We start from the raw sequence: 13,663 nt of genomic DNA on the forward strand, positions 1-13,663 counted from the left end.
CTGGATAGTTTTGAGTGAGGGCCTGTGGATAGGGTTCCAAGCTAAGGCTTTGACTTTCAGCTGACTTACATTCTGACAGGATGGGCACCACCACTGTTTCGAATGCAAGTCTTGTCCCTTGGTTTGTGCTTCACCCTTGCAATTTCAGCTCTAACAGGACTTTTATGCTCTGCAGCGATCCCTGTCTGGCGACTGATTGCAAATATGCCAATAAGTTCCACTTCCACTGTCTGTTCGGAAACTGCAAGTATGTGTGCAAAACATCAGGGAAGGCTGAATCACATTGTCTCGATCACATCAATCCAAACAACAACCTCGTCAACGTGCGTGACCAGTTCTCCTATTACTCCCTACAGTGCCTCTGTCCGAATCAGGTAAGCAAGCAGTGAGATAATCTCTTCATTATCAATTGTGCAAGATCCACTCAAATGGTATTCACCATTAAGACCAGATCAAAGTGACTTTGATCAGGAATCTCCTCACTAGCACTCTGTAGAGGCAACAGAGGATTACAGAACATGCTGGAGCATTCCAGACTAAACCTTTTTACAGTCTGAATTCTTGGTGACTCCATAAAATATTCTAACCTTTGTATAGAACTTATATTCTAATTTCTCTATTAGTTTAATTATTTTTCTTTCGTTTGTTCCTTGGATAGTAGCATTGCTGGCTAATCCATCCCTGTATTTTTTTAATTCACTCGTGAGATGTGGATGTAACTGGCTGGCCCAGTATTTGTTGTCTGACCCTAGTTGCCCCTTGAGAAGGTATTAATGAGTTGTCTTCTTGAACCACTGCAGTCCATGTACAGTAAGTAGACCCACAATACCCTGACGGAGGGAATTCTGGGATTTTGATCCAACGACACTGAAGGAACGTCAATATATTTCCAAGTCAGGATGGTAAGTGGTTTGGAGGGGAACTTGCGGGTGGTAGTGTTCCCATACATCTGCAGCTCTTGTTCTTCCAGATGGAAGTGTCTTTGGTTTGGAAGGTGCTGTTGAAGAAGTCTTGATGAGTTGCTGCAATTTCGCGTCTTGTGAATTGTACTTGCTGCAGCTAAACGTCAGTGATGGAAGGAATGAGTGTTGAAGGTGATGGTTGGGGTGCCAGTCAGCAAGCAGTTTTTTTCCTGGATGTGTCAGGTTTCTTCACTGTCATTGAGGCAAATGGCAAGTATTCCATACACAAACAGGGATAGCTATTATTTAGATTAAAGTTGGGAAAGGTGAAAGTTTAAAGATGGCAACTCAAAAAGCTGCAGGATCTCTCTGATGTGTGACTGACCAGGTTAATTATATTTGTGGAAACAAATCCAGAAACTACTGCTGAAACCTGTGCTGATGAGTCCAATGGCAAATGGACTCTCTACCTGTGATACCAGAGTCCAGGGTTCAAGCCCCGCCTACTCCAGAGGTGTGCCATGACACACTTGAACAGGTTGATTTGGAAAATGTGTTATAAATCTGTTGCTATTGCATAAAATTCCCAACATAATTTGAAATTTCAGTTGGTGATTTAAGCATAGTCAACAAATAATTTATAACAAAGAAAGTTACTTAGTTTCCAGTGAAAGCTTTGTGTTTGGTTTTGAAGATATTCAAATCCTCATTCAAATTGATGGCTCTAATTCCATTGGAAGTCACGGAAAGCAACATAGCTTGTAAACTTCAGATGAAGTCATAACAGATAAAAGTGATTGATCATAAATTGCTGGATCAGAAGCTGAAACGTGGCGCATGTGTAACTTAACTCCATTTATCTCCCTTTGTTCCCCACTCTTTGCCACCATTAATCAACAACCTATTTTAAAAATCTCAGTTAACCCTCACCCTCCACGCCCTCCAAAAACCTGCCAAAATCACAGCTGTTAAATGAGGCAGATCAAAGGAGGGTGGGGAGCCTAGAGTTGAATATTTTCACTCCTTGTTATTGTCTGAAAAATTATTTCCTGGTTTTACTCCTGAGCATTTTTCCTCTCAATTTAAAATTGGGTCCCTGTTTTAGCTGGACTCCACCCTCCAACCCACCTTGAAGGAAGTGGTTTCATGTATCTAGCCTTTAGAAATCTCTTTTTTGAACAATTACAAATAAATAAACAACCTTCTAAGCACAAGGGAGTGTACACATATACAGCCCTGTCTTCACATTTGACCCAATGTCATCTGGGTGAAGATGCGGGAAAGTAGATCTGATGGGGCAGCACAGTAGCTCAGTGGTTAGCACTGCTGCCTCACAGCACCCTTGGGCGACTGTCTGTATGGAGTTTGCACGTTCTCCCTGTGTCTGCGTGAGTTTCCGCCAGGTGCTCCAGTTTCCTCCCACAGTCCAAAGATTTGCAAGTTAGGTGGATTGGCCATGATAAATTGCCCGTAGTGTTCAGGGATGTGTCAATTAGAGGGATGGGTCTGAATGGGATGTTCTGAGGGTTGGTGTGGACTTGTTGGACTGAAGAGCCTGTTTCTACACTGCAGGGAATTTATGATCTATGATTTTTCTTTATTTGCTGATGTGGGTCAGCATTTGTCGCCCATCCCTACTTACCTTTGAGAAGGTGGTGTCTTCTTGAACCACTGCAGTCTTTGTGGTGTAAACATTCCTTGTAGTGCTGTTGGGAGGTGGCTCTAATGCAAGATCAACTGTGGTCTAAATGAATGATGGAACTGGCTTGAGAGGCCATATGGTCTACTCTGCTCAAGTTTCTGACGTCAGTGCTTCCCACACCTCTTCCTAATGTGATCCCATTGTAGTGCTCAGAGTCAGAGAAGGGAAGAGAGATACCTGAAAAGTGTGAAGTGATGCACTTTATAAGAAGGAATGAGACAAGGGAGTACTCAGTGAATGGTGGGACATGAGGAATCTCAGAAGAACAGGAATCTTGGGGTGCTTGTCCACAGAACCCCAAAGGTGGCAACCAGGTTAATAGGGTAGGTAAGAGGGTACATGAGGCATTTACCTTTATCAGTTGTGGCATAGATTATAAGAGCAGGAAGGTCATGTCGGAGCTGTACAGAACTTTGGTTTGGCCACAGCTGGAGTATTGTGTACAGTCATGGTATCCATGCAGTATGAAGGATGTGGTTGCACTGGAGAATGCAGAACAGATTCGCCAAGATGTTACCTGGGATGGAGCACTTCAGCTATGAATAGAGGCTGGATACACTTTGGTTGTTTTCCTTAGAGCAGACAAGACTGAGAGGGCACCTGCTTAAGGTGTATATGATTATGAGGAGCATGGACAGATTGAATAGAAAGCAGCTGTTTCCCTTAGTCAAAGGATCAATAATAAGAAGGCATAATTAAGCTGAAAAACAGAGATTTCAAGGGGATTTGAGGACAAGACATTTTCACCCAGTGGGTGCATTGTTGAGGTGAGAAACCTCACAACATTTAAAAAGTACTTGGATGAGCACTTGAAATGTCATAACATTCAAACCAATGGGCAAAGTGTTGGAAAGTGGGCCTCATGTAGACTTAGAGCAGTCTTTGACAGTGTAAACTCAGTGGGCCGAAGGGGCTCTTCTGTGATGTATCATTGTATGATTCCAGATGTTAGAACAAGTGGAGAAATGTCATAGAGTCTTACAGCACAGAAACAAACCCTTCAGACTAACCTGTCTATGCCGAACATTATCCCAAACTAACCTATTCCCAACTGCCTGCTCCTGGCCCATATCCCTCCAAACATATGTATTTATCTATTGTATTTATTTATGTATTTGTCTCTTAAACATTGTGATTGTACCCACATCCACAACTGGCTGAGTAAGTTCATTCCACACATGAGCCACACTCTGTGTAAAACATTTGCTCCTCATTCTTTTTAAAATCTCTTTCCTTGCATCTTAAAAATATGTCTCCTTGTCATGAAACTCCCCCATCCTAGGGAAAAGACAATCTCCATGAACCCTCATGCTTTTATAAACTTCTATAAGGTCACCTCTCAACCTCCCATGTTCCAGTGAAAAATATCCCAGCCTATCCAGCCTTTCTTTCTAAGTCAAACCTTCCATACCCAGCAACACCCTGGTAAATCTCTTCTGAAGCCTTTCTAGCTTAATAATATCCTTTCTGTAACAGGTCGACTAGAACTAGACAGTACTACTCCAGAAGAGGCCTCACCAGTGTCCTGTACAACCTCAACATGACTTCCTGTATGGGAGACAGGGTTGTTAAGAGCATGGCAGCCAGAAAGCAATGGCCTTTTCCAACAATCAGTGATCTTGGGGAAAGTTGCCTTAGGATACACAGTTAAAGTTACAGATAAAAATAAAACCCTGTTCTGCACATGAAAGAATCGTGGCGACATTGCAGGATTGTCAACCAAATTCTTGACTCCACAGCTGCTTCAGTTTTCAAACCCAGCTGCTCTTACTGGTACCCCACTGGCAGTCATGAACCCTAGTTTGTGAACCCCTGTCGTATGTAGTTAGAGAGGAGTTTAATTAGGGACGATGTATTCACATGTTATGTTATGTTAGATGATGGGTGGCCTGTAAAAGCCTGAGCAAAACTAGAGTCTTGGGAATCAGAGACAACTAGGTTTGAGTCTCCCTGGCTCAAAAGAAGACGGTGGTGGTTGTTGGAGGTCAATCATCTCAGTTCAAGGATATCAGTGCAGGAGTTCCTCGGTATTATCCTCGACCCAACCATCTTCAGCTGCTTCATCAATGACCCTGTCTCTAACATGAGGGCAGAAGTAGGAATGTTTGCGAATGATTGCACAATGTTCAGCGCCATTTGCTTCTCCTCAGATACTAAAGCAGGCCATGTTCAAACCTGGACAAAATCCAGATTTGGGCTGACAGATGGCAAGTAACATTCATGCCACAAATGCCAGGCAATGACCATCACCACCCAAAACAATCTGTCCCTTCCCACTATCAATATGCTGGGAATTACTATCTACCAGAAACTGAACTGGGCCAGCCATAAATATGCAGTGTCTACAAGAGCAGGTCAGAGCCAAGACTCTGAAATGAGTTACTAACTTCCTGACTCCCCAGAGCTTGCCCATCACCTACAAAGCTCAAATCAAGAGTGCGATGGAATACCCCCTACTTGCCTAGATGGGTGCAGCTCCAATAACACTGAAGAAGCTCAACGCCATCCAGGACAAAGCCCACTTTGACTAGCACCGCATCCATTAGCATTCACTCCCTCCACTGCCAACATGCAGTGACAGCAGTGTGTACCATTTACAAGATGCACTGCATAAATTCACCAAGGCTCCTTAGACATCATCTTCCAAACACACGACCTCTACCATCTAGAAGCACAATTGAAGTAAATACTTGGCAATACCACCACCTGCAAGTTCCCAATCACCATCCTGACTTGGAAATATATCTCTATTCCTTCACTGGAACTCCATCCCCAGAAGCACTCTCGGTGCCCTTACATCAAACGGACTGCACCAGCTCACCACTGCCTTCTTCAGGGCAATTAGGGAGCAATAAGTAGAAAAAAAATGTCTGAGATCTGCCCTTTTTTTAAAACAACCTTCTGTTCTGTTGCAGCAATGTGAGTTCCGGATGAGGGGACACTACCACTGTTTACGACCATTTTGTAACTTTGTGACTAACATCACCACGAAACTCCCCTGGCACATCAAGAAACATGAGAAAGCAGAAAGAAGAGCTGCAAACGGATTCAAGTACTTCACCAAACGAGAAGAATGTAGCAGGCTAGGTAAAAACAATAGTGTTAGCAAAATGAAATGCTTCAAAGCAAGTTGCATTTCTATATGATGTTGACATGTTAAAATATTAAAACTCCTTCCCCTTCAAGCAAAATTTGTCCCTGATCTACAAAACAGATATTAGGCACAGGTGACCAAGAGATTGTTTACAGAGATGGGTTTTAAGGAGCATCTTAAAGGAGGAGAATGAGATGGAGCTCCAGCTGAAAGCACAGCTGCCACTGGTGTAACAAGAGAGGCCATAAAGGCACAAGAGGCCGGAATTGAGTGAATGCAGAGACCCCAGAGGGCATTTAAACAAGGAGGACACTACAGTGATAGGCAGGGGTGAGGTCAAGCAACAAAATTTAAAAGTAAGGATGAGAATTTTAAAATCAAGGCACAGTTCGACTGGATTTGAACTTACGGATGGCAACAAAAGCTGGGACATGCCCTGGGACATGTGTAACAAATAATATGAAAAGAAATTTTTCACACTACAGATATTTTGGTAACTGACCCAGGAGCCAAGTCTGACTGCAAACTTACTTTGCAAGAACCAGCTGTGTCCCAACTCAGTGGGAATAAATTGTTGGACACTGCAACTTGGGGGTTGGCAGGAGTGAGGTATATCGAGGTTTCTGCCAACCCTGGGAGTGGAACACAAGGTGCAAACCACAATCAGCACAAGCAAACTTCAAAGATCAAGTGTACGAGACAGATCCACAAAAGCAGACAACCTGGACCATAAGACCAATGTATTAAATACGGGGTAATCCTGAAAACTTTGGCTTTCCTATGTATTCTAGCACTGAGGGTGTCAGACAGTATGCCTGCTGACTAAAGGAGCCTGAAGTCTATGTTTGGAGCTCAATCATTGATGACTATGATAGATAAGTCCCCAGGACGTAACAGGATCTGTCCAGGATACTGAGGGAGGCAAGTGCAGGGATTGTTGGGATGGAGACAAAATAACTGCAGATGCTGGAATCCAAGGTAGACAAACTGGATGCTGGAAGAACACAATAGGCCAGGCAGCACCTGGTGGAAAGGAGCAGGTTTGTTTTATGGTGTGGTTGAAGGGCTGAATCGGCCACAGCAGTGTGAAGGGTACTCTCCTGAAGAAGGGTAATGCCTGAAACATTGACTGTTCCTTTCCTCCAGATGCTGCCTGGCCTGCTGTGTTCTTCCAGCCTCTTTTTTGTCTCCCAGAGATTGCTGAGACCTTGACAGAGATCTTTTAACCTATTTAGCTGCAGGTGAGGTCCCAGAAGATTACAGAATAGTAAATCTTGTTCCTTTGTTTCAGAAGGGCAATAGGAATATTCCAGGAAATTAAAACCGGTAAGCCTACATCATTGGTAGGGAAATTATTGGAGAAGATTCTTAGGGACAGGATTTATTTACATTTGGAAAAGAGTGGACTTACTTGGGATAGTGAGCGTGGCCATGATTGGGAGCGGTCTTGTCTCACAAATTTTATTAAGTTTTTTGAGGAAGTGACAAAGGTGATTGATGAGGATAAAGTAGTAGATGTTGTCTACACAGACTTTACTAAAGTATCTGACAAGGCTCCTCATGGTAGGCTGATCCAGCAGATTAAGTCACTCTGGCTCTATGGTGAGTTGGTAAATTGGATACACAAAATTGGCTTGGTTATAGAAAACAGAGGGTATTTGTGGAGGGATGCTTTTCTGACTGAAGGTCCACAGCAGTGGTGTTCCTCAAAAATCAGAGCTCAGAACTCTGTCATTTGTTATATATTAATGTCATTTAGGGAAGGAAACTGCCGTCCTTATCTGGTCTGGCCTACTTATGACTTCATACCCACAGCAATGTGGTTGACTCTGAACTGTCCTCTGGGCAATTAGGGATGGATAATAAATGCTGCCTAGCCAGCGAAGTCCTCCTCCCGTTAACGAATAAACAAAAAGGATGAAAATGTAGGCGGTCTGATTTGTAAGTTTGCATGATGAAATTGGTGTAGTATACGGATATGTGGCAAGAATGTACAGCCAGGGTGATGATAGAAGCAGATAGGATAGAAATGTTTAAAAGGCATTATTTCAGACATGAAAATGCAGGGAGTAGAGGGATAAGGACAATGTGCAGAAGATGGGATTAGTTGGAATGACATTATGTTTGGCACAGATATGGTTGGCTGAAGACTTTGTTTCTGTGCTGTACTGTTCTACACTCTATGACTGAAGGAACGCTAGGCCCAGGCCTGAGCTGTATCCGTGCTGACTGAAGCAGCTGCGATTGCCGATTGGATGTGTTCCTGGAGGGTTATCACATACATGATCTCCAACCTTTCTGTCCAATGAAACAGCCCATTGCTAAAACGTTTGTAACTAATAAATCTTTAATGCTTTGAATAAATTGGAAGAACAACATGCTTTTTTATGGCCCCTTATGATTTTACCCCATTCTGGACCTTGCTTATAACAATGCTAGTGAGATTAATCTACACTTCTGTAGTTCGAGGCTAATCTTGAATGAAGCAGGGCTCGAGGAGACAAACTGAGGAAATAGGTAGTTGTTCTGGCGGTGGAGTTGAGGGGAGGAGTGTAAACTTACCCCCATTTATTTTTATAGGGGGAAGGATAGGAAGACGGAAGAGTCCTTGCAACTCCTTTTGCTTTCCCAGAAGTACTTAATACTAATAAAGAGGAGAATGTCTCACATCCGTAAGCAGCTAGAAATTAATTCAGTTGCAAGCTCTTTCTCTACCAGCTCCAATCTTTCATATGGATTCTGGTTGCAAGACATTTTTGAACATGCCTGTGCTAAAGTCAGTATCTTATTAATTAAAGTCAAGGCTGATTACAAATGTGATGGCTGATTCGCCACTTGATTGAAAAACAGAAGTTGACAGAAAATACAAGCGGAAAACAATACACGACGCTCAATTCTCTGATTAGGACAAAATATGCAGCAGCAAGGAACTAGTCAAAGTACAAAATAACAAACAGAGAGAGTGGCATGTTGCCAATTGTAAAAAAGATTTGGTTTGTAAAAGTAAAAGAGAATGTCAGTTTATCTTCCACAGTTCCCCACAGCTTGATCCCATAAACACCAAGGTTTCCAAGGCGTGCAGTTCAGCAAGATGTAGGTCATTCTATCATTGGCAAATGTTGTAAACAGACCCCCTGGTGTTACCTGTATTATCAGTGTGTAGAGGTCTCTTGTTCCGCAGTTACCCTTATTTACTGGTCTGTAGGTTTTAATGAACTGGGGACATCAAACAAAGCGACGTGATAACACATCATTGTTCCCTAGGCTGGTTTCCATAGTGATAGGCGAGCCTGTACCTGCCCATCCTGACTCTGTTTCTACTCTGAGATATTATCAAACTACTCTATTATTCATTTATTTTCATTTTTCCCCCTTCTTTTTCTCTCCTGTCTACAGGTTGTAAGTACAATCAGGTAAACAGCCACTTCCACTGTATCCGCGAGGGTTGCCATTTTTCCTTCCTGCTCAAGCATCAGATGACATCACATTCCCGCAAGCACATGAGAAGAATGCTGGGTAAAAACTTTGACAAGATTCCCAATCAGGTAACTTTTGATTTTGATTAATCAGAGCCAATCTCATCCCTATGTAGGAGAGGGACAAAACCAGTAAACAAACCAGTAATAACAAAGTGTGTAGCTGGATGAACACAGCAGGCCAAGCAGCACCTCAGGAGCACAAAAGCTGACGTTTCAGGCCCAGACCCTTCATCACACAGTCTCTCTGATGAAGGGTGTAGGCCCGAAACGTCAGCTTTTGTGCTCCTGAGATGCTGCTTGGCCTGCTGTGTTCATCCAGCCTCACACTTTGTTATCTTGGATTCTCCAGCATCTGCAGTTCCCATTATCTCTGATCACAACAAACCAGTAATGCTTGGAAGTAAATGTGATGGTCTTCCAGGACTTCCATTTTGAAGTATAACCAGAAGGGTTGGACCAATATGTCTTATTCATCACCTTTGCTGTTCTTTTTTCCTTCTGGGAAAGCAGCCACTCAACTGGCACTCCATCCATGATCTTCCTCATTCACTCCCCTTTCCATTGATGTACAGTGGCTGCAATGGATAAAAAGATACACTGTAGTAATTCACCAAGGCTCTTTTGACCTACCAAACCTGCAATCTCCACCAGCTGAAAGGACATGGGCAGCAAATGCATGGTTACACCACCTCCCTCAAGTTTCCCCTCTAAAGCACCCACTTTCCTGACTTGGAACTATTTTGCTGTACCTTCACTATCACTGGATTGAGATCCTGGAATTCCCCAAATGGCATTGTGGGTGTACCCAATCACGGGGACTGCAGTGGTTTGAGAAGGTAACTCCCCAACACCACCTCTAGGGCAGTTAGGGATGGACAATAAGTTCAGGAGTAGCCTAGAACAAAGATTCTATGAACAAAGAAAGACATGTTAGAATCTTTCTCTGGAGTATTGTAAATTCTGAGGTTGAGAATTCATAAAGTGATAGAGTTTTTATAGCACAGAAAGAGATCATTCAGTCTATCATGTCCATGCCAGTTAACAAACATTCAACTATTCTAATACCATTTTTCCAACACTTGGCCCAAAGCTTTGGATACTGTGGCATTTCAAGTGTTCATCTAAATATTCTTAAATGTTTTGAAGCTTCCTGCCTCTACCCAACTTGCAGACAGTGAGTTCCAAATACCCAATACACTCTTGGTGAAAACATTCTATCTTAAATCCCCTGACAACCTCTTGCCACTTACCTTAAGTCACTGACCCTTGGTGATTGTCCCCTCAACTAAGGGGAAATGTTTCCCCCTATCTGACCTGTTTGTGCCCCTCATAACTTTGTACACCCCAATCGGGACCCCCTCACCCTTCTCCACTCTAGGAAGAACAACCCCAGCCTATCTAGTTTCTCTCCATAGCTGAATCGTTCCAGCTCAGGCAGCAGTCCAGTGAACCTCCTTTGCACTCTGTCTAGTGCAAACAAACCTTGCTACAGTCTGACTCCCCGAATTGCACACAGTACTTGAGCTGAGGCCTCATTGGAGTCATATGCAGCTCCATCACAATCTCCCTACTCTTGCATTCAATGCCCTGACTAATGAAGGCAATTATCACATATGCTACCCGATCCACCTATCCAAAACATGCTCATTTCGGTCTATGAATGTCAGGCATTTCAACCCAGTGCCAGCGTCAAGTAGTCCCAGGTCCTGGCGTAGGATCCAATATAAAGTCCCCGTTACCCTGTGCCACCATCCCATCTCAGCTCAGGTCAGTGTCACTGACATTTTATGCACAATTTTGAAAGTCAATGGGAATATTGTTAAATATTTCTCACCACCACCAGCTATTTTCACTCCAAACACACATTGATTGAAAGCTGTTAGTTCTTAATCTCACAGTTTGTGAAGTACCTAAATTCAAAGGTGAGTAAGTGAAGACTGTTCAAAAGGCTCTTATGGTCTCTGCAAGACATTCATAATTAGGAGGTTACTCCAAATGAATTGAACAGCGCCTTTCTCTACTCTGCTCATCTGGATTGGACACTAAAAGTATTAAACAATTGCCCATTGCTCTCTGTTCAGCTGCCACTGAACCCACCTCCTCCCCGCCACCTCCAAACACGTGGCTGTTTCCTCTCGTCACTGACACTGAATAGGCAACCATCAGGTCCTCATTGACAGGGTCTAGGCACAAAACGTCAGCTTTTGTGCTCCTGAGATGCTGCTTGGCCTGCTGTGTTCATCCAGCTTCACACTTATCTTAGGTCCTCATTGACAGCCTGGTTTCCAAACCTTGGCATAGGTTTTACTACAGCAGCACAGCTCCTATTACACCAGTGTGGGCTGTAGCTGCTCTCAGAGTACTGTACTGACACATTATCATCCTCCTGAAGATCAGGACTATGTGCTGACACTAAGGAGAGGTTTGACACTAGTCAAGCTGGACCCAAGTCAGTTAGTGAGATACAAACAGCTTCCTTTATGGGTAGAGTTTATTGACCGCTCAGTCTTTCCACTCCCTGTACGTGAGACATATGGTAATGGTTACCATTGGCTCGTTTGTTTTTAAATTTCTGATTTTTATTGAATTCAAATGTCACTATCTGCCATGGTGAGATTCAAACCCCAAGGCATTAACCTGGGGCACTGGATAACTAGTCCAGTGACATTATCACTGCCTCCCAGTCCCTATACATGTGTGCTTAAGCAATTAGTGGTTGTTATCTGTTTCTCCTTACCTTAAATGAAGACATTAACAAACTTATCCAGGCATCACAAAAAAGCTGAGATAATGGTGGAGATTGACAGTACACTGGACAGATCATCTTTGGAGGTTCTGGTTCAGTTAGGGCTGTCACAACAAAAACATCACTGGAGAAGCTGAACTTAGCAGCTTAAGACAGAGTACTTCACAGACATAAAAAAACCGAGTGAATACGGGAACCCAGATGATCCATTCATATGGAGCTAAGGAAATATCACCAGGAAACAAAGATGATTTGTGAGAAAATGTTTCCAGTTGAAATTTAGGAAGAATTTTTTTTCACAGAAGTGGTGATTGAACAACCATACCAACAGCTGTGTTCTACATTGATTGTGTAAGACCATAAGGCATAGGAGCAGAAGTAGGCCATTCAGCCCATCGAGTCTGCTCTGCAATTCAGAGAGACTAGGGCTGATCTGATACTCTTCAACTGCATTTCCCTGCCTTTACCCCAACAGCCTTGATTCCCTTACTGAGTAAAAACCTATCAATCCCAGCTGTAAATATACTTAACAACCTAGCTTTCATGTCCAAATGATCAGACAGGGTGATAAAGCTGCTAAAATGGGAGAGTCGGGGGACTGAGGGTGATCTTTGGGAGGGCCAAACAGCCACGAATGGGAGTTTCCTCAGAGCCAGTGAGCTGGTTCCTGCTGCACACATGGCAGGGTGGGACTAGCTCCGAGGAAGCTGCTCTGGCTCCTGGCTTGTTCATCCAGTTGACTTTTCTTTGACTACAGTTTTGCTTCTTGTCAGGGTCCCAGGAGTGACGATGCATTGGGAAGCGTGGCTGTTGCTACCGGCTCCTCAGCAATGAGTTCAACACCCAACATGATGGACACGGAAACAGACGAGTACATGGACTATCCAGCGGGTACGAGCCCTGCAGGTCTGTCCTCGGAGTCCTCCGTGCCGGACCGAAGCTGCACGAGTACGCCCATTGGAAATGAAAGCAGTGCAGCTGGTGAGGCATCTACCACACTGCGTCCCTCTCCAATAGACTACTGAAGTTAACAGGCTCTGTACCGTCCTCAAATGGAGAGGCTTCTTAATCAAAATATAAATATGTTCCAGAGGCTTTTGTGGTGCAATGATCTTGTCCCTACCTCTGAATCAGTTGGCCTGTGCTCAAGACACATGTGCTCCAGCAGTGTGTCATAATATATCTGGAACAGGCTGATTAGACACAATCTTAAAGGGTGTTGTGGCAGAGTGGCAATGTCCCTACTTCTGGGCCAGGAAGCTCTGTGTTCAAGTTTCACCTGCCCCAGAGGTGTGACATAATATCTCTGAACAGGTTGATAAATAAGTAAGTATCTTTGAGCAGGTTCCTAGAAGGATAGTGCAGCTTTGAAAATATAAAGCCATGTAAATTAGACAGGCAGATCTCAATTATAAACCGAAAACAGTGACAACACTCAGGTCAGACACTGTTGGAGGAAAGGGGAAATAATTTTTGACTGTGAAGGGAGTGTGACTGAGTCAAAGTTTAAGATCTGTGACTGCAGAAGGCAAAGGAGTTCGACCATTTGACTGTTCCGAGGCAAGGAAAGGGTAGAAATAGTAATAGTAAGGGTGACATGGAAGGCAGGAGAGACCATTTGTACCACATGCAGTCCAAAGAAATGGGAGCAGCTGTGATGATCTGAAATGGCAGAACTCGATGTTGGCTGTGTTGTGCCTCAAGTTAAACAAACAGATGAAGGTATAGTGGTCTGTACTG

The 13,663-nt window shown here is 43.5% G+C and overlaps 1 protein-coding gene across 3 annotated transcripts in view; it reads left to right on the top strand.

Moving 5' to 3' along the window:
- casz1 (castor zinc finger 1) overlaps positions 1 to 13,663 on the top strand; it is a 128,061-nt gene that overhangs the window by 87,115 nt on the left and 27,283 nt on the right. For all 3 annotated transcript variants that reach the window (XM_048561646.2, XM_048561649.2, XM_048561652.2), the window contains 4 exons: positions 176 to 374; positions 5,520 to 5,691; positions 9,095 to 9,243; positions 12,697 to 12,904. In XM_048561646.2, the coding sequence (XP_048417603.2) occupies positions 176 to 374; positions 5,520 to 5,691; positions 9,095 to 9,243; positions 12,697 to 12,904 (728 nt within the window). The remainder of the gene's footprint in view (positions 1 to 175; positions 375 to 5,519; positions 5,692 to 9,094; positions 9,244 to 12,696; positions 12,905 to 13,663) is intronic.

This window comes from Stegostoma tigrinum, chromosome 28 (genome assembly GCF_030684315.1).
Source record: "Stegostoma tigrinum isolate sSteTig4 chromosome 28, sSteTig4.hap1, whole genome shotgun sequence".
NCBI lineage: Eukaryota > Metazoa > Chordata > Chondrichthyes > Orectolobiformes > Stegostomatidae > Stegostoma > Stegostoma tigrinum.